Source organism: Lactuca virosa, chromosome 9, assembly GCF_052849685.1.
Source record: "Lactuca virosa cultivar CGN04683 chromosome 9, Lactuca_virosa_CGN04683_v6, whole genome shotgun sequence".
In the NCBI taxonomy this organism is placed as follows: domain Eukaryota; kingdom Viridiplantae; phylum Streptophyta; class Magnoliopsida; order Asterales; family Asteraceae; genus Lactuca; species Lactuca virosa.
In genome coordinates, this window is record NC_136434.1 from 148,050,253 (window position 1) to 148,068,660 (window position 18,408).

Here is an 18,408-nt window from a genome sequence, read left to right on the forward strand (position 1 = left end):
TCCGTTTATAGAATAGATAAATATATTAGGGGATAAGCATCAAAAGTTATCATTCATTACTGGATTGTTATAGGATATTCGATTACAAAACTGTCGATCCATTAAAGGATGACTATAGAACATTTGATTACAAAATTGTTGGACTGGTATTTGTCGTCACGGTGCTTCATGGTCTCGAATGATCTTCCTGCAGATGTCTATTGCTGAACTCATGTTGTCTTGCATCGTTTCGAACATGTCCAGCATGATGACGTTGTCTTGGTCGAGGTCTTTGATGAAGGTGTCCGTGATGACAATGTGGGTGTACGGCATGTCGACCGGTGCTTCTTTTATCATAGTTGTCCTTGTCTCGTATGTGCTTTGAACGATTGCCAATGATTCCTTCATTGTCTGGAGTTGGTCTTGAAGTTTCTGCATGATCGCTTCCATGTTGTATGTTTGGTGTTTGGTGGAGAAGTCGATATCTTTGGTGTATGATTTTATAGGAGATTATTGTGGTTGTTGGATTGTATTTATTAGAGGCAGTGAATTAGGGTGGCTGTGACCTTTTTTTCCTTTATTTGATAGATGTGATTGTTGGGTTTGGGTGTGGTATTAAATGGGTAATATCTGGGGAAATCTTTGACTACAAGAGGTATATTTGTTTTGGAAAATGGGATAATATACGAATCGAAATTAATAGCTGGCTTGTCTTCAATATGCTTTGTAGCATGTATATCTATTTGAATACACTACTTTTAACCCTATGGTATCTGTTTTCATCGATGTAGTTTGTAAATTGTTAATTGTTGTTGTATATAAATTTATTTAATTGTATATGTGGTGATTCATATTAATATAGAGTAGGATAAGTATGTCGCTTATATTAGTGTGATATTAAATATGACATTGTTATGTAAGTATCATTTGTATAGGTTGTTTTTTGTGAAATTTTGGAAAAGTGGAAGCATGCAAATGGTGTCTGTTTATTATTGTTTATATTACATATGATAGTTGTTTAGCATGTCTGTTACAAAAGATAAACATATTGTCCAAAACAAAAGTTGGATTTCTTAGTGCTGTTTCATGATATCTGCTATTTTGTGGTTCGTTTTTGATTTTTTGGTGGTGGTGGCCCTGTGATAGGAGAAATGAAAAGGTATTAGTATTTGTTTTGGTATTTTGTTGTTTATTTTTTATTTCAGTACATCAACTTTTACCTGGTGGAGTGAAGGTGAGAGTGCGTGCCACAGGGCGAGGAGGTCTGCTTGGCTCTAGTGTTCCGTCATCTGGTCGCATTCTTATCATCCGCGGTACGGCTGGTGTTGTTGGGACAGGTGTCTCTGATGGCGTTGTTGATTCTTGGATGTCAATTATTATGAAACGGATGTTGTCGGTTGTTGATGTCCTAAGCATTTGGATACACATTGTTTTTGTTTGTTCTTTTTGATCAGTGATGATGGAAGGGAGGCTGTTTCTGCTTGTGAGCGGGTTGTCAGATATAAACTTTTGAAGTGATGATTTTAACAGCTTCCGAGACGCTGTTTCGGATACAACCGCAGGTATGGTGTCTGTAGTGTCGGTAATGGTGACTGTGAATTTGCATCTATTGATATAAAGAACTTGTAAGCAGTATAGTTGGTGAATAATGGTTTTCTGTATGCTTGAGAAGATACTTACGTGTAGGTTGGCTTTTCAATGAGTCCATGTGCACTGCAATACCACTGTTCGCCTCTTCTAAAATGGGATCTTTACAAATTGGACATGTTGTTTGGTACCAGCTGTTTTGAAAGTGAAATTCCTTGATTGAAGCTTCTACTATGAATGTTTTATCCTATAGATAAAAAGCAAATAGTTGTCAGAGTGGGAAAGAGATTGTATTTGTATATACTTATATTATTCATATTGTGTTACCAGTAGATCAGATCTGTTTTTCAGTTTCATGTTGTATAGGGTTGAGGGAGTTCCTGATAGTGCTGGTATCGGCCTTGAGGGTCCTGTGAATCTGAAACCATGTTCTTGTTGGTATAGAATTGAAATAATATGGATTCTACCATATTTGTGTAATTTATGTGACTTACAGAGTTATGAGTGATGTTGTCTCCGGTATATCTGGATTGACATAGATATGTGTAGCATGTGATGAGCCGTGCCGTAATGCTCCTACATAGAACGTATTTGGTGATTAAGAATATTAGAGGATATGATGTGTATATATATATATATATATATATATATATATATATATATATATATATATATATATATAAATGGAGCCATACAGAGGAGTGTACCATTGGATGTTGATGGTTTTAGGTTTGTTACTGCAACAACCGTTGTTGTAGATGGGTGATCTAGGGAGGCACGGTTGAATTTTTGTGGATTGGTTATGCATTATTTCCATAGATTGATTGCAAGTTCACTGCCACTAATGGAATTTCAATTGTTTTTGGTGTTAGGCGGTGATGATAGAATTTATGAGTGTAGTTTCATAATTAGTATGTATACCTTTCATCAGTTAGTATAAGCAACACAAATGGTTCTCTATTTGCTTTCGTGCAATCTCTTATCTTTGATAGAACGCCAATGAAGTCTGTTTAGAAGTAAGTGGAAGTATGTAACAAAACCAAATATGAACAATCACTTTACCTCGAAATTGTTCATATTTGTCAATTCACAGTTTCTACCCTTTTTGTTCCTTGCCTCAAAAGAACAGCAGGGGTATATTTGTCAAGTTTGAAATTAAAAAAAAAACCAACCAAATATGAACAATCACTTTGAATAATATAAAACATTTATGTCCAGATTGTTCATATTGGTTATTTCCCACCTTCATTTTTTTTTGTTTAATTTCAAAGCTAACAAATATACGTCTGTTGATGTTTGGAGGCAAATAAGAAAAAGGCCAAAAACTATGAAATGACCAATAAGAACAATTTTGGGTTAAATTTTTTATATCATGGATACTTATTATGGGAAATACTGTTTTGCTTTAGAAAAGTTAGAATTATGTATTTCAATAATGGGCCTGGATTATTGCCTTTAAGATTTGGGATGAAATGAATAATTTTTTTTTTGTCAGATGTACAAAAGTGATTCCCATGGTATTTTGTAGAAATTATAAGTAATACAAATTTACATTTCAGTTATATCGAGGTTTTTAATAAATACCTGGATAGTATGGTGGTGTTTCTCCGAGTTGTATCAGATTTGACTTTGATACGAAGCGAAACCAACTTTTTGGAACTGTTATTGTGTCTGGAATTGGTTGTATGATGGACTTGAGACCAACATCAATATAGAACTCATTTTCAAGAACTTTTTGATACTTGTCTAACTGAGGACAGCTATAATCTGATATGATGTAACATTCTGAAACATTGAAAACAGATTCAATGTAGCTCTGATTTGTTCGCTGTCCAAGAATTTGAATTGCATCTCCCTGTAGAAACAGATTATTATAACATTAGATTGAATGGTATTAGATGTGTTTTTATTGTTATAGAATTGTATCGTGTGGTAATCATACGTGTTTTTTAAGCAACAAAGCGGTTTGGTTTGTCAATATTAAAGAGTGATAATTAAGAATTTTCTTCATACAAATTTCAAATTTGTTGAAAATTTTAAATCCAAAACCTCTTTTCCTTATACTTTTAATAAATAATAATTTTCTTGATAGACCTTTCATTTGCTGAAAAATTGCAATTTGAAACCTGTTTTTAGTGTAATATATTTTGGTGGTAACTTACAAATCTGTCAACAGCCAGGTACCACGTCTCATATTGGCGGACATCGTGTTTCCATTTGCGTAGTATTCTAACTTGTAAGGGGCCTCCGATACCCTCAGCTTTGAGTTCTGAGATACTCGTCATTACTTGTTTGTGTTTTCTATTATAAAGAAATGTGCGGAGGTAAGCAAGATATTTGGATGAAAAAAATAATATTGTATAAACATCTAAAAACTGTTAAAACATTGAAGAACATATGAATAAAATGAAAAGTAGTAACGGTGATGAATGGTATAACAGGCAGTGATACTGTAGACCTCGGTTGAAGTCACTCTGCGTAGTAAATCTTTGAAGACAACATTTTTTGTTTCGTTGGTTTTAGTCGTGTCACTGCTGTTTATTAGTATCTTTATGGAATCTGGAGATGTTGCTCGGGAGAGGGCAACATAGAGCTGTCCATGTGCAAAGACAGGCTGTGACAAATATATTCCAATCTTACGTAGTGATTGTCCTTGACTCTTGTTGATAGTCATTACGTAACAGACTTTCAGTGGAAACAGTTTTCGTGAGAAGATGAATGGCAGATCTGCTGACTTATGTATGAACTTTATGTGTGGTATGTATACACGTTTTCCAATCGAAGTGCCTGTTATGATTGTCGCTTCAGTAACAGTTGGTAACAATTGTGAAACAATCATACGGGTACCATTGCATAAGCCTTCCCTCTGATTTATGTTTCTTAACAGCATTATTGGACAGTCTACCTTAAGTAGAAGCTCGTGTGGTGGTATTCCTGGAAAGGTTAGGTGGTTCAGGTATTCTATTGGATAGAGGCCTTCCAAGTCCGATGTGTGTTTCCCATTCGGCTGAATGGTGTCCGTGCTATTGTATATCCTGCCACCTGTTGTCACCATTTTCAAAACATGACCGTTTATCTCATCAGCTGAATCATTTGTGGGACAAACTATCGCTCTTGCTGAAAGCAGTGTGGCAGTCGGTTCATTAAGTGCACCATCCCCATACACAAAATTAATTAAGGTTTGTAGGGAATTGGGAGAAGGTGATATTAGGAGTGAAGATGGAATTTGTATCCAACTTGAGTCCTGTGGGTCATCTTTGTCAGGCACACCTATATGTCCATTACCAATAGCTAGCAGCCATGTGGCAAAGTCTGATAAAGTCATTGAGGCATGGGGTATTGTGTTAGAGGACTCTAGTCTCATGTTCGTATGTAAAAAGTGAATTATAAAATATGTCCATAAATATGAACTTGGTAGAGTTAGTGCTATAATTCCAGAACGTGTACTTTTTGGTAGAACAGAAGAGTTTGGCGGAAATCACCACTAAGAAGCACTGATATGCCTCCAAACGGTTTTTCATCGCAGTCTAGCACATCTCTAAGTGAACGGTCCAAAAATTCAAAACACCTTCTATCACTCATTGGTGCCTCATCCCAAATAATGAGTGTTGTATGTTGCATAAGATCTCCAAGGAAGGTACGCTTTTTTATATCACACGACTTTTTGTTGTTTAAATCAATAGGTATTTTGAACCTTGAGTGTGCAGTTGTTCCAGAGGGTAACAAAAGTGATGCGATTCCAGATGCAGCAACAGCCAAAGCGATTTTGCCTATTGATCTCAGATACGAAAGAATAGTCGTCCATAAGAATGTTTTACCAGTACCACCGTGTCCATAAACAAACGTTAATATTTGCGTTTCATTCTCTATGGAAGTAACAACTCTATCATAGACTGATCGTTGGTCGTTGTTCAGCTTTGGTAATTGATCATTGTGCTGTTTCAGTAGTGCTTCCCTGTCATAACTCATTTCTTCCAATAGCAGTCGATTTTGTAAAACACCAATCACATTCACTGACGGAACTGGAAGACCAAAATCTGCCATTGATTTAGATGGGACAGCGGAACAGAGCGTGTCATCTAAATCATGAAGTAGTTGATGTTCAACAATTTCAGCAGCAGAGGTAATTGTCTTATCTGGTACTTCGACTCTAAGGGTATGTAAGTAGTCATCTTTCATCCTATCGCATGCAGTATTCCACAACAAAAGTGGATTGCTAACCTCACAGAACAGCAGTAGATGACAGAAAAGTGATCGTAGCTGTGATGCATTTGCCCATGTCGAAGCTTCTGTGAAACATGTCAACCACTCGATATCATCACCTATTAATCTAAGTGCATTACAGGCCGCCCTGAAAGTTGGATAGACAGTACCAGCAACAGTACGTAAATCCTCAAACGATGTACATCCTTTTTGGTGACATAGTAACATCCGTAAATAGAATAACTCACCGGAAGTCGGATGTACAAATACAAGGCGGCCTACCGCTTTTGATGATTCGTAAACCCTACGACTCCAACACTTACTTGACTTATCCCATTTGTAATTTTTTGGATAGTCCAGATATGTCAAATCATGGCCTTCAGGGTCCGCTGAATTGCTTTTGAACCACCCAAGCAGGGTAGTAATGCTGGCATATGGATTAGATAATACTTCGGGTATTGACCTGTCTCCATTGAACACCAATTGTTGCATATTTTCCTCATGAACGGTTAGAATCTGAACAGGTGGATGCCGATGATGTATGTGGAAGTCCAATATCCGCCATGCCGCCTCATGTGGACATATATACCGCCCATCCAAAAAATTTTGGACCTCATTTATAGGACGGTAATCTTCATTTCCAGTTCTGTGATGATTACCAGTATGCACTGAACTGGGTGATGCATCAGAAGATCCCTCCTTTTGGATAGTGTATCTGACACGATCTGCACCTTTGGAAATATATTTAAATAGGTACTTGATCATCATGCTCCAACCACAATACTCAACATTTATATGTGCACAGAATCGTGAGCAAAGCCTTTTATTATAGGGCACAACATATCCGTTGTCAACAATCTGTCCATATTCAGTAGTGTGGCGTATAGTTGACGTACGTTTGTAACGTACATATCCATCTGTGTCAAAAAACGTAGCATCAAGAAACGGTTTAGGGAAGTGTTTGCTGCATTTGCCTTCTTTCATACATGGAGCTTTTTGGTTAAGTGGTCCACATGGACCATGGATCATGCAGGTTGTTATCGTCTCGTATAGTTTTGGCTCCTTAATTGGATCTGGCAACTCAGCTGTGATATACTTGTCAACATCACTTCCAATTTTTATACGATTAGCAGCAGATACCCAGAGTAACGTATGACAATGGGGAAGACCCCTTTTTTGGAACTCAATGGTGTACAGATCTGCAATAATGTATAGATATGTAAATCATAAACCAACGACAGTGTATAACGGGAAGTAGAAATAGCAACATAGAAGACAACACTATAACAAAGAAATTGTAATTTCATATTGATTAGAACACAAAAAAAAAATTAAAAAAAATATATATATATATATATATATATATATATATATATATATATAAATTAAATAAATAAATAATAAAAACGATATGTGCAGCGGCAAATTAAAGTTTTTATGAAAGGGAGACTAAAAAAACTCAAGACACAGGTAGAAATGAAACGGAAAAGTGGACAATCATCAGCTTTAAATGTATGAACTCACGAAAATAAGTATGAAGAACATACGAATGTTAATGTATGCAGATTGTGAAATCTATATACAGAAACAGAAATGGTACTAAATTAGGAATTTTATATGGTTTATATAACATATGGATTGAATATGTAGGAAGTGATAAAAGGTTGACAATAAGAAAGATATGAATGTAGCGATAGGAGCAGGAAACTATCTATCCATTGGTAATTTGGAAAAAACGTATACAAAGTGAAGATGGTACACGTAAGGGTAGAAATGATACCATATGTACACATACATAGCTTTGAAAATATGTATGAACCTGAGAAGCAGACAATGAATTAAGAAATTTACATAGTCTATGTCACACATGGAATGAACATGTAAGAAGTTAAAAAAAGTGAAGAATAAGAAATAGATACGTGCAGTGGGCAGGAGCACCAACGTATGAATGCAGCGGTAATTTTCGAACAACATATAGAAAACAAAAATAATTAAGAAAATACAACTTCCACTATAGCATGGTACCGTCATATAACAATAATTAAAAATTCAATTAAATATTTCTTTATGATAAATTTTTTTGATAAATAACCAATAAGATTCCTGAAAATAGAGCCAACATTTAATCCAATGACGATGCGTATACAGAAACAGAAACAAATACATATCACAACACAGTGACAACCATATGAACTTATCAATAGAGGGGTAATGTTTGAAGAACATATCAGATAGCGAAGGGCTGCATATAAGACTAAAAGCAGCAACATATCTATGAAAGGGTAATTTGCGGAGAACAGATAGAAAATGAAAGTAATCAATAAAACCAAAACTCGACCACAACTGGAAATAGAACCAAAAGTGAGCATATAGAACAGGTGTAAGACAGAAATCATAAATAGAAAATGAAGAGAATCTATAAAAAGCAGTGAAGTCGATAGGAAGGTGCATATGTTATAAAAGGTGAACAAAACTTGATTTGAAGGAATTAAATTAGCATACATGTACAATGACACAATTGAAAACATTAGAAACATCTAATTCGATAGATCCATATATATAAGAATTTGGAAGAAACACAGAGAATATAATATATACAATGAAAGACAAACATCCACAAAACATACAATCAACAAAAATCAACTGCTTTGACAGTAAGATACATAACATATTAAATAATAACAACATATTAAAAAAACGAAAAAAAATTAATAATAATAATAATAATAATAATAATAATAATAATAATAATAATAATAATAATAATAATTCAGTTATATTTACCTCCAGGGCACAAAAGAACAGGTGTAAGACAGAAACCATAAATAGAAAATGAAGAGAATCTATAAAAAGCAATGAAGTCAATAGGAAGGTGCATATGTTATAAAAGGTGAACTAAACTTTATTTGAAGGAATTGAATTAGCATACATGTACAATGACACAATTGAAAACAGTAGAAACATCTAATTTGATAGATCCATATATATAACAATTTGGAAGAAACACAGAGAATATAATATATACAATGAAAGACAAACATCCACAAAACATACAATCAACAAAAATCAACTGATTTGACAGCAAGATACATAGCATATTAAATAATAACAATATATATTAAAAAAAAAACCAAAAAATTAATAATAATAATAATAATAATAATAATAATAATTCAGTTATATTTACCTCCAAGGCACAAAAATAGTGTACATGAAGCAGGTTCAGACAGGTAAAACAGGAAACCTCATAGTACCTTATACATTATACCTACCAAAGTACACATAACATCATATGAAAATTGTATGAGGAGGCAAGTGGAAAACATACATGCATCTACTTCGCCTAATGTTTTGTCTTCCTTAAGAAACCGGATAAACTCATGAACTTTGATATTGAACACCCGAGCAATGATATCCGCTCTACTATGGAGACCGGTTTGGCGATGTGTATCCATATACCGGGTGATCTATGGCCACTTTACATTGCATGTAAACGTGATAAAGTATTGTGGATTCCCATACACCCTACATATGGAAAGTGCATCTAAATAATGACTGTACATGAACCGGGGACCACCTGTGAATGACGCAGGTAGAAATACACGTTTCCCAACGGCACCCGCCTCCCTATCTCCCTTTGAAAGCGCATCATAGAGTCCACTAACAGAATCAGAACGAAGATTTGCCTGATGTTTTACAATGTAATCCAAACGACTTTCCTCTATACATGTATACGCATCAACCGAATACTGTTGGAAGAGCCGTGATGCGTTCAGAATTGGAGACCAGATATGTTGACGTGTATGGATATGATAGGCATAATACATGTTTACAGTAAGATTTTCACCACTCGTGCCTCTCCGATTGCGAAGCCTCAAACGGGGCGACCAACCTTCTTCACCATATGGAAACAAAAGTGGGTACTGTAAAGGCATGTAACTCGGATGGAGCTTACTGATACGTTGGGGCCGACCGGATTGTGAACGAATTATAATGTCATATGTGTTACATGTTGTGTCATCGCCACTCACTATACATCCTAGGGACCCTAGTAAGGGAAGATCATACCTACGGTGCTGAATGTTGTTAAACAGTCGAACTGCATATGACTGCAAATTACTTCCCTCTGCCATCTGTTTTGCAGTCTTGAAAGTCCGAACGTATTCATTATTGGCACTGAAGAAATCAACCAGAAATTTGACAACAGTAGGATCTAAACTTTTCCCTCTAGGACGATCAAAAGCTCTGAGACGATTTTCAACCTCATGGTTTGTATTAAACAGATAAAGCTGTAAAAACCTGGGACCTTTTACAGGATCGGGAGAAAACGACCCAATCTTGTGACTGATCTGACCTGATATCTTAAAAACATATGGACCCCAGCTATTATTCACCTCTTCATCAACATTAGCCCCAAAAGAGGTCATAGAAAACATACTATTATAAGCCCTAATATCATTTAAAAAATTTCGACTTTCATACAGGGTAATAAACTCAGGTGGAAATGTAGAAGGATATGGAAGAATGACACTCCCACCTCGACAGCAATGAGTGTACCTTGTGTGGGCGAGTGTAGACATATTAAGAGCCCTTTCCACATACCAGAAAAATGCACCACAATACTCACATATCCAACTACAATCACCACAGTCACCATACTGGGGAAGCACAGATACTCGATCAAGACGCGGGCACTTCCGTCGACCACCGATAGGAACACCCCCGGACGACGAAGCACCGTCACAATGCTTCCGCTTTGGCGGAACCGCCATGCTATACATAGACGACCACACAACCACAATAAAGGAACGGAGAAGACGACAACGGAAGAAAGAAGCGCAAAACAAAAGACAAACTTTACCTTACAGAAAGGAAGATCGAGGTGGAGAAACGCAAAGCAGATGACGCCTAAGGAAGAAAAACACAGCGAAAATGAAATGAAGGTCAACGATCCAAAAGCAAATGAAGACGAATAAGACACGTGGAAGGTGGTGGCCGGTTCAGAAGAATCTGGAAAGACATTAAAGTGACGATTCTTCAACGCTGACCAGCAGAAAAAAGAAGAGGACGGCTGAAGGAAGAATATACCGAACACTAAGTAAAGTGGGAATTTAAGGAAAATAGAAGGAGAAAAAGTTAATGTAACTTCATGGGCCGATTTTGACAAAATAAGGATACGATTACTGTTCCTTTCCTTCATTTCTTTAATATATATATAATAATTATAACAACTTCGATGCTGGGGCCCCGGGATTTTGTGAGGCCCGGGACGGTAGCCCCGATTGCCCCTGCCCATGACCGGCCCTGCTCACTATAGAAAACCCTTAAACACTCTCGACTACCATGTTTGCCCATTTCGTCAGGTTGCTATGGGAAAACCACCTACGTCTGCTTCTCTACCCCCCATCGCTAGAAAACTATCACCCACACCTCCAACCCTAATCTACAACTTAAATCCAAGATCTCATATCTCCTTTTTCTTCATGCCTATTATCAGCACACGCGAGACCAAAACTCCAACAAGACCAGAACGCCAACAGACACCACATACACCACTATCGTCGCTTGGAAGCGACCACCATCATCTGATCCAGATCAATTGCTACCACCGATTGAAGCCAACACCACCACAAGACCCTAAAGCTAACACCATCGGATCCAGATCTTCTGCTACGACTACCGCTCTAAAGCCACCATCGACCGCCGCAAGACTGGATGACGATAAACAATCAGATCGGGCCACGAAAGGAAAAAGACGAAGTAGAGAGAAGCAACGGGATGAGAGAGTCGAGAAGTACGAAAAGATGGCGGTCTGATGGTTCCGGCGGCGACCGATGGTTTTAGTGGTGGAGGGCTATGTTCTAGAGGTTTAGGCTTCTATATTTTTCAATTGATATGAGAGAGTGAGAGATAAGAAAAGAGATGAGAGGGTTAGATGGTTGAGGTAAGGTCGAGAGTGGAACTTTTATATATATATATATATATATATATATATATATATATATATATATATATATATATATATATGTTTATTAATTATTTAATTTATTTTTTATAAATAATAAATAATAAAAATATCTAAAAATATACAAAGGACAATATATATTTTTCATCTCTACAAAGGACGTAAAACACAATAAAATAATAACAAAAGGACGTCCCAGTGCAAAACAAAGAAAACCAAGAACCAAATCGTACAGCAAAAAAAGAAAACGATTTTATTTGCTCTTATATTTAAGACTATTTCTTATTTCTCTATATAAAGTTTATTCTTTCTACGTAATGTAAAAAAGAACCACTAAGTTTGTTTTATTAAGTCCATTAAATAAAAACACTCGAGTATTAGTAGTAATAATCACCAATGATGCTTAAAATACCTGCATGGATTTATAGGGGCTTAGCTGGAGCTGGAGCAGGAGCAGTAACTGGTACATCTCTAGATTGAGGTGGGGGGAGATACACAGGAAATATCAACCCCGGATTATTGAAAAAACTGAAGAAAAAAAATATATATTGCAGTCAATATCAAGAAGACATCATGTATTGTTTCACGATTCAAATAAGTAATAGCATACCTTATAGGTGTAAATTTTGCAAAGGAGCCGTTGACTGGAACATGTCCACTCAAACGGTTGTAAGATAAATCACTGTGATAAAAACCACTAAATATATTAAACGTGTTGCACAAAATACATAAAATGCATGAAAGCATATATGCCAGCTAAATTGGATACTAACAGAACATTTAGTGTAGTTATAGTGGTTAGCGAATATGGGATAGTTCCTGTCAAAGCATTACGGTGGAGACGTCTGCCCTCGCACAAGCAGAAAACGACACAGTGAGCAATGATATGTTGAAAAGATGATCATAAATATATAAAATCAATAATATTGTGAAAAGAATTTGAAATATGTGAAATCGTACAGGTAGCGAAGCTTCTGAAGGTGGCCTAATGTGCTTGGAATGTGACCTTCTAACTGATTCATGTAAAGATCCAAACTCACCAAATTCTTTAAGTTCCCAAGCTCTTTAGGAAATTTTCCCTTGATCTTATTACCAGAAATCTCCCTGTGACCATAGATTGATCTATTTAGAACGTTAACTAATTCGTCAGTTTAAGGTTTAAAAAAGTTATGTTTAAGTCATCCCTGACCGAGTGACCGTTATTGTCACTATTGCTATTATGGTTTATATTATTTATTTGCTAATACAAGAACATGTTCTACTTAATAAAATACGTATAGTTTCAATTGCTAAAAGGCCGCACTTACAAGTAGTTCAAATTGGTGAGTTGACCGAGCTGCGGGACCAGTCGACCAGTCAAGCTCGTGTTCCAGAGATCTCTGCATTCAACAAATCCAAGAACGCAGAGGATTTCGTTTTGAAAATCATGACAATAGAGAAAGTACTATAACAAAATTTCATTTAAAAAAAAAAGTAGGATATGCTTACAATCGTGTGACACTACCGTTTGAGTTGCAACTAACATAAAACCAAGTACACGGGTTAACATGGCTTGGATCCCAACTTTGGAGAACATTGTACGGATCGCTTAATTATTTCTTGAAGGTGATCAGAGCATCACCTGTGTTACACATTAAATCAATTAGACAATTACCTGGTCATCTTAAAATCCGTACACTCCAAGGAAAAAAGATGCTAAGATCAGTTGAAGTGAATTACTAAGTCTTGCAAAGCAACATTGCAACGTTTTAAATTGGCACCAAGAGAACATACCTTCAGAATTCCCATAAACCGATGAAAAAATATATAGCACCAAAATAAACCGAAGGAGAGCAACAGTTGAGGTCGTTAGAGTGGAGGTCCGATCCATTTTCTTCAATAATTAATCAACAGGGCCAAGAAATACAATAACATAACTTTTAACACGGTTCAAACAAACAAAACCTATTTATAACATCAAAAGATAAGACTTATAAATACCATTTCACGGAAGTCGTCAAAATGGTAATTCTTAGGTAATTGTTGTGGGGTAATTTGCTCTATTAATTAAAGCGACAATTAGTTTAGACTTATGGGCTGGACCTAGCTAGTCTTTGGTTAGGTACTCTCTTCAAAAAGGATTCAAAGACAATAAGTTTGTTATTCCTCACCAGTCACCATCACTGCGGTCCAAACTCAAAGGGCTTCACCCCTAAACGTTTGTGAATTTTCACTGTCATTTTAATTTTTACTAATTTAAGAAGTAAACTCGTCATGTGGTACACGGGGTCTGTCTTTGACACCTTTTAAGAGAGATTTTTTTTTTCTAGAGAAAAAAAAGAAAAATAGAACATTGACAACATCCTCACTATGAGCTTTTTTTAAATTAAATTGATTTGAAAAAAAAAATTAATACTTGTTGGACGTTTTTCAAATATATATATATTTTTTCGTATAACCTTTGTAAATTTGCATGCTCTTTGAAGAGAGATTTTTCAATCATTTTGGTGGGGACTAGTTGTTTTCATATAGTCTTGTAAATTTGCAACCAATTGTTAAATAGCGAATTTAACTGTCATCGGTGAGGAATAACAAACTTATTGTCTTTGGATCCTTTTACAAGAGATAAATAAGAAACATACTTGAACTACCTAATCAAAACTTATTGTCTTTGATCCTTTTACAAGAGATAAATAAGAAACAAACTTGAACCACGTAATCAACGGCTAGGTCCAGCCCGTACATTTAGGATGGAAAACAAAAACTCATACCTCATGGGAATCCGAAATCCATAGCCAGATTGACTAGGAATCCCCAAGTTGACCGGGGATAAGATATCCCCAAATAAAAAAATAGGGATGAGAATGGAGATGAAATACCCTATTCCCCAAAACTAGACCTAACCCCACAAGATATTAATATATAACAACACTACAAAACATATAGTTATACTAAATTTACGATACCTAAATTTTATCCAAATATCCATACTCATTAGTAATTATTTTGTTGAACTTCAACTTTTCCTTTTTCGTTTACCTGATCATTTAACCTTGTATATAAAAAATTTCCCCTCGTTTTATCAAATTTTACCTCAAATATCGCTATGATATTCTACTCGATGTTGATTCTTTATTACATTTCGGTTAATTTTCTTAATTTTAAGAGTTACACTCTTACTAGTCTGACCAAATTTGTGCTCTCAAGAACCGAATACAACATACTCAATCTCACATCAGTGATATACTTATGTTTTAACATATATAATAAAAGCATCACTCTACATGTGTTGAAATTTCTCATTGAATACTATATTCATGCTATAATATATTTAATCATATCATACAATTTGTTATATAACTAAAGTATTGATTTCGATGTATGTATTCAAATTTGGATAGAGAAATTATTCATATTTTTATGCAACCTATCAATGTTTTATGTTTTGTAAATCTTTACAAAATAATAAAGAAGCGAAGACAATAAAGATCACAAAGATTTAACATAGTTCACTTGATTAAAGTAATCAAGCTACATCCGAACTATAGAAACTTTATTCATAAACTTGAATATAAACTATATACATTAGGGCTACAATCAAATATATATATATATATATATATATATATATATATATATATATATATATATATATATATATATATATATATGAACGTTCAATCGAGAACATTTCTTATTGCGAGAACATTTGAGAACAAATTTGGACCACATAATTTTTAATTAAAATTATAAAATAATATTCATAAAAATCAAAAAATAGTTACAAACAATTAAAAAACTCACTAACCAAAACCAGTAACCACCCAACAAACACCACCCACCACCACTACCTACCATCCACCACCACCTCCACCACCCATCACCACCACCTGCCACCACCACCAACCACCACCCACCACAATGCACTACCACTCATCACTATCGACCACCACCACCACCGCCCGCTACCACCACCCCCACCCATCACCCACCAAAACCACCACCCGCCACCACCATCACCACCTACCTCCACCACCCCCACCCAGCTCAATCACCCATCACCACCACCAACAACCGCCCTCCACCACCAACACCATATATTACCACCCATTACTACCTACCACCACCACCCATCTCCACCATTTGTCAGCACCACCTCCACCCACCACCCACCACAATGCACTACCACTCATCACTATCGACCACCACCACCACCGCCCGCTACCACCACCCCCACCCATCACCCACCAAAACCACCACCCGCCACCACTATCACCACCTACCTCCACCACCCCCACCCAGCTCAATCACCCATCACCACCACCAACAACCGCCCTCCACCACCAACACCATATATTACCACCCATTACTACCTACCACCACCACCCATCTCCACCATTTGTCAGCACCACCTCCACCCACCACCCACCAAAACCACCATCCACCACCACAATCACCTGCCTCCACCATCACCACCCACCACCTCTCACCATCCAACCACCACCACCCGCCACTACCACTGTTACGCGTGTCAAACCCAATAAATAAAGGGGTACAAATGACTCCAAAAACACTACTACTTTGCACTAAAAATGTAATACAAGGTAAGTAGGGTCGATCCACAGAGACACGGGACAAGTGCGTATACCCTTTTTACGCGAGGTACTATGGTCACCAACAGTAAAGAGGGGGGGGGGGGGTTAAAATGCAATGATTAAAACAAACAATTAAAAACACAAGTAATCAACTAAATAAGTGAATTAAATTCAGAATTTGTAAGGACTCCAACTCTATGTATGAAAACTTAGCAATGCAATTCCAAGATGACATGATATTTGCCCAATTCTATCTAAGTTGGTACTTGAAAGTGTTAACAAGCTCCAACACTTTCCATTCACAACATTAATTAACCAAAACAAGCTCTTTGATTAACCCTAACCGTACTAACCTAATCTAAACAAGCTCTTAGAATTAGATTGAAAGATTCCATTAAACTTTATGTGAATGTTACCAACAACACCCACTACTCCTCACAAGCTCGGGAGCGTAAGAGTGTGTGAATAAGATTTACACTAAATTAATTCAATGGAAATCAGTTCAGTGCTTGTTACTTAGTCCAATTCACAAAACAATTACGGATTTTGCAAAATACATAACTTGAATGACCTAACCCTAATTCAAATGGCCAATAAGAATCACAATTAGAATCAAACATTCGATTAAAGCAAAATCAAATTCACTAGATAGAAATTAAAAGCAAACATCAAGTCATATGATTGAAATCACAACCAAGAAGTCAAAACATGTAGTTGGAGAAACTAGGGTTCTAGCCACACATGACTAGAACAAGATCACAAATCCAGAAAATGAAATTAAAGTTCTTATAAAAATGAAATCAAATGTTCCCAAGTGTTTTCAAGCAACAATTGCCTTCAAAATGCTCCCCAAAATCGCCTCTAGAACTCACAAAATCAACCCCCTTTTTCTGGAATCGGTTGCCCCTTTTTAGAAAGAAGAAAAACTGTTTTAAACCCGTGACCACATTTACACGCCCGTGTAAACATTTACACGACCGTGTAAATGCAAAAAGTACACTGTGAAAATTGGCCAGGCTTTCAAAGTACAATGCTCGAGAGACTTCGTTTACACGGCCCGTGTAAACATTTACACGCCCGTGTAAACCTCTGAAAAGCCAAAATATTCATTTCTTTGATATCTTCCTCCTCGATGCTCCACAAGTCCCGAAACTTCATCCAAATCTCTTATACATCACCTCAACTAAGATCCTACCTTCAAAAGTCCCTGAAATATCACAAAAGTGTGTGAATGGAACTGCATCATGAAAAATCCCGAAAAATATGCAAAATGCATGAGTTTAAACCTAAATGCAATGCACTTTTATGGAGTAAAACTACAAAATGGGTGCATGAAATGCACCTAACAAATCTCCCCAAGCTTAAACCTTTCTTGTCCTCAAGAAAGAACAAGAAAAAATTAAACTGGAGAAAATAAAATAAAATCAAAGAGAAGAAAAGAAAATCAAAGTCAAAACTTTTGAAACTTAATGCAAGAAATCAAAACAAACATGAAAAAGATCCAACCCAATTAACCCTGTTTTTGTACCATAGTTGAGAATATACCTGTCGTGCCTTAAGTCAACTTGGTTTTAGTCTCAAATTATATAACAATAGAAATAAGACTTTAGCCACTCCCTAATGCAACTCAACAAAATCAAAGATCACAACAGTTGTTCCCTCTCAATATCATCAAGTCAATTCATGGAACAAATTATGGTCTTACTCTCGTGAAATTATATGTGACAAAACATGCTCAATCATCTTTGTTTCACAAAAGATAACAACGACCGACTCCAGCTATTTGTTGATTAACAATAATATTTTTCAAAAAAATATCTTCTAAAAATTCCCTAATATTTTCCAGATTGGTTACAAATTTCAAACCACTTACACCAGTCAAAGTAATTAAAATTCAGTCCCAATGTCATAAGTTCAAATCCAAGTCCAGAGGAATCTTTTGGCAGCCAAGCATTTTTCCGAAACATAATATTCAATTAGACTATAAGCATAAATATATACAAACTATCTAATTACATTTTCCTACAAATAAAGCTCATGGCTTTCTTTGAAATCCGTGTAACGGGCTTCCAACCAACATATCCAGATCAAATGACTTTA

General features: G+C 36.0%; 2 protein-coding genes across 9 annotated transcripts; both read right to left on the reverse strand.

Moving 5' to 3' along the window:
• Window positions 1-144: 144 nt before the first annotated feature.
• Window positions 145-13,656, reverse strand: LOC145135948 (uncharacterized). Of its 8 annotated transcripts, none has more exons than XM_079070164.1 (18): window positions 13,508-13,656; window positions 13,223-13,355; window positions 13,042-13,113; window positions 12,695-12,838; window positions 12,508-12,579; window positions 12,345-12,416; window positions 12,147-12,262; window positions 5,049-6,968; window positions 4,472-4,608; window positions 3,729-3,867; window positions 3,151-3,421; window positions 2,488-2,572; window positions 2,274-2,407; window positions 2,061-2,142; window positions 1,894-1,984; window positions 1,660-1,813; window positions 1,200-1,585; window positions 145-1,116 (listed from the first exon to the last, which is right to left on the reverse strand). In XM_079070164.1, exons 8-10 carry the CDS (start codon window positions 6,796-6,798, stop codon window positions 3,823-3,825), a joined length of 1,932 nt encoding a protein of 643 aa, XP_078926290.1. In that variant the 5' UTR covers window positions 6,799-6,968; window positions 12,147-12,262; window positions 12,345-12,416; window positions 12,508-12,579; window positions 12,695-12,838; window positions 13,042-13,113; window positions 13,223-13,355; window positions 13,508-13,656; the 3' UTR covers window positions 145-1,116; window positions 1,200-1,585; window positions 1,660-1,813; window positions 1,894-1,984; window positions 2,061-2,142; window positions 2,274-2,407; window positions 2,488-2,572; window positions 3,151-3,421; window positions 3,729-3,822. The 8 variants fall into 8 exon arrangements, with proteins under 8 accessions (XP_078926290.1, XP_078926289.1, XP_078926288.1 ...); XM_079070163.1 differs by having other exon boundaries at window positions 4,025-4,608; XM_079070168.1 differs by lacking the exons at window positions 145-1,116; window positions 1,200-1,585; window positions 1,660-1,813; ... (3 more) ...; window positions 2,488-2,572; window positions 3,151-3,421 and having other exon boundaries at window positions 3,758-3,867; window positions 5,014-6,968.
• On the reverse strand, window positions 9,237-10,541 carry LOC145139905 (uncharacterized). The gene has a single exon (XM_079073572.1). The coding sequence runs from the start codon at window positions 10,539-10,541 to the stop codon at window positions 9,237-9,239; it is 1,305 nt and encodes a 434-aa protein (XP_078929698.1).
• Window positions 13,657-18,408: the final 4,752 nt, after the last annotated feature.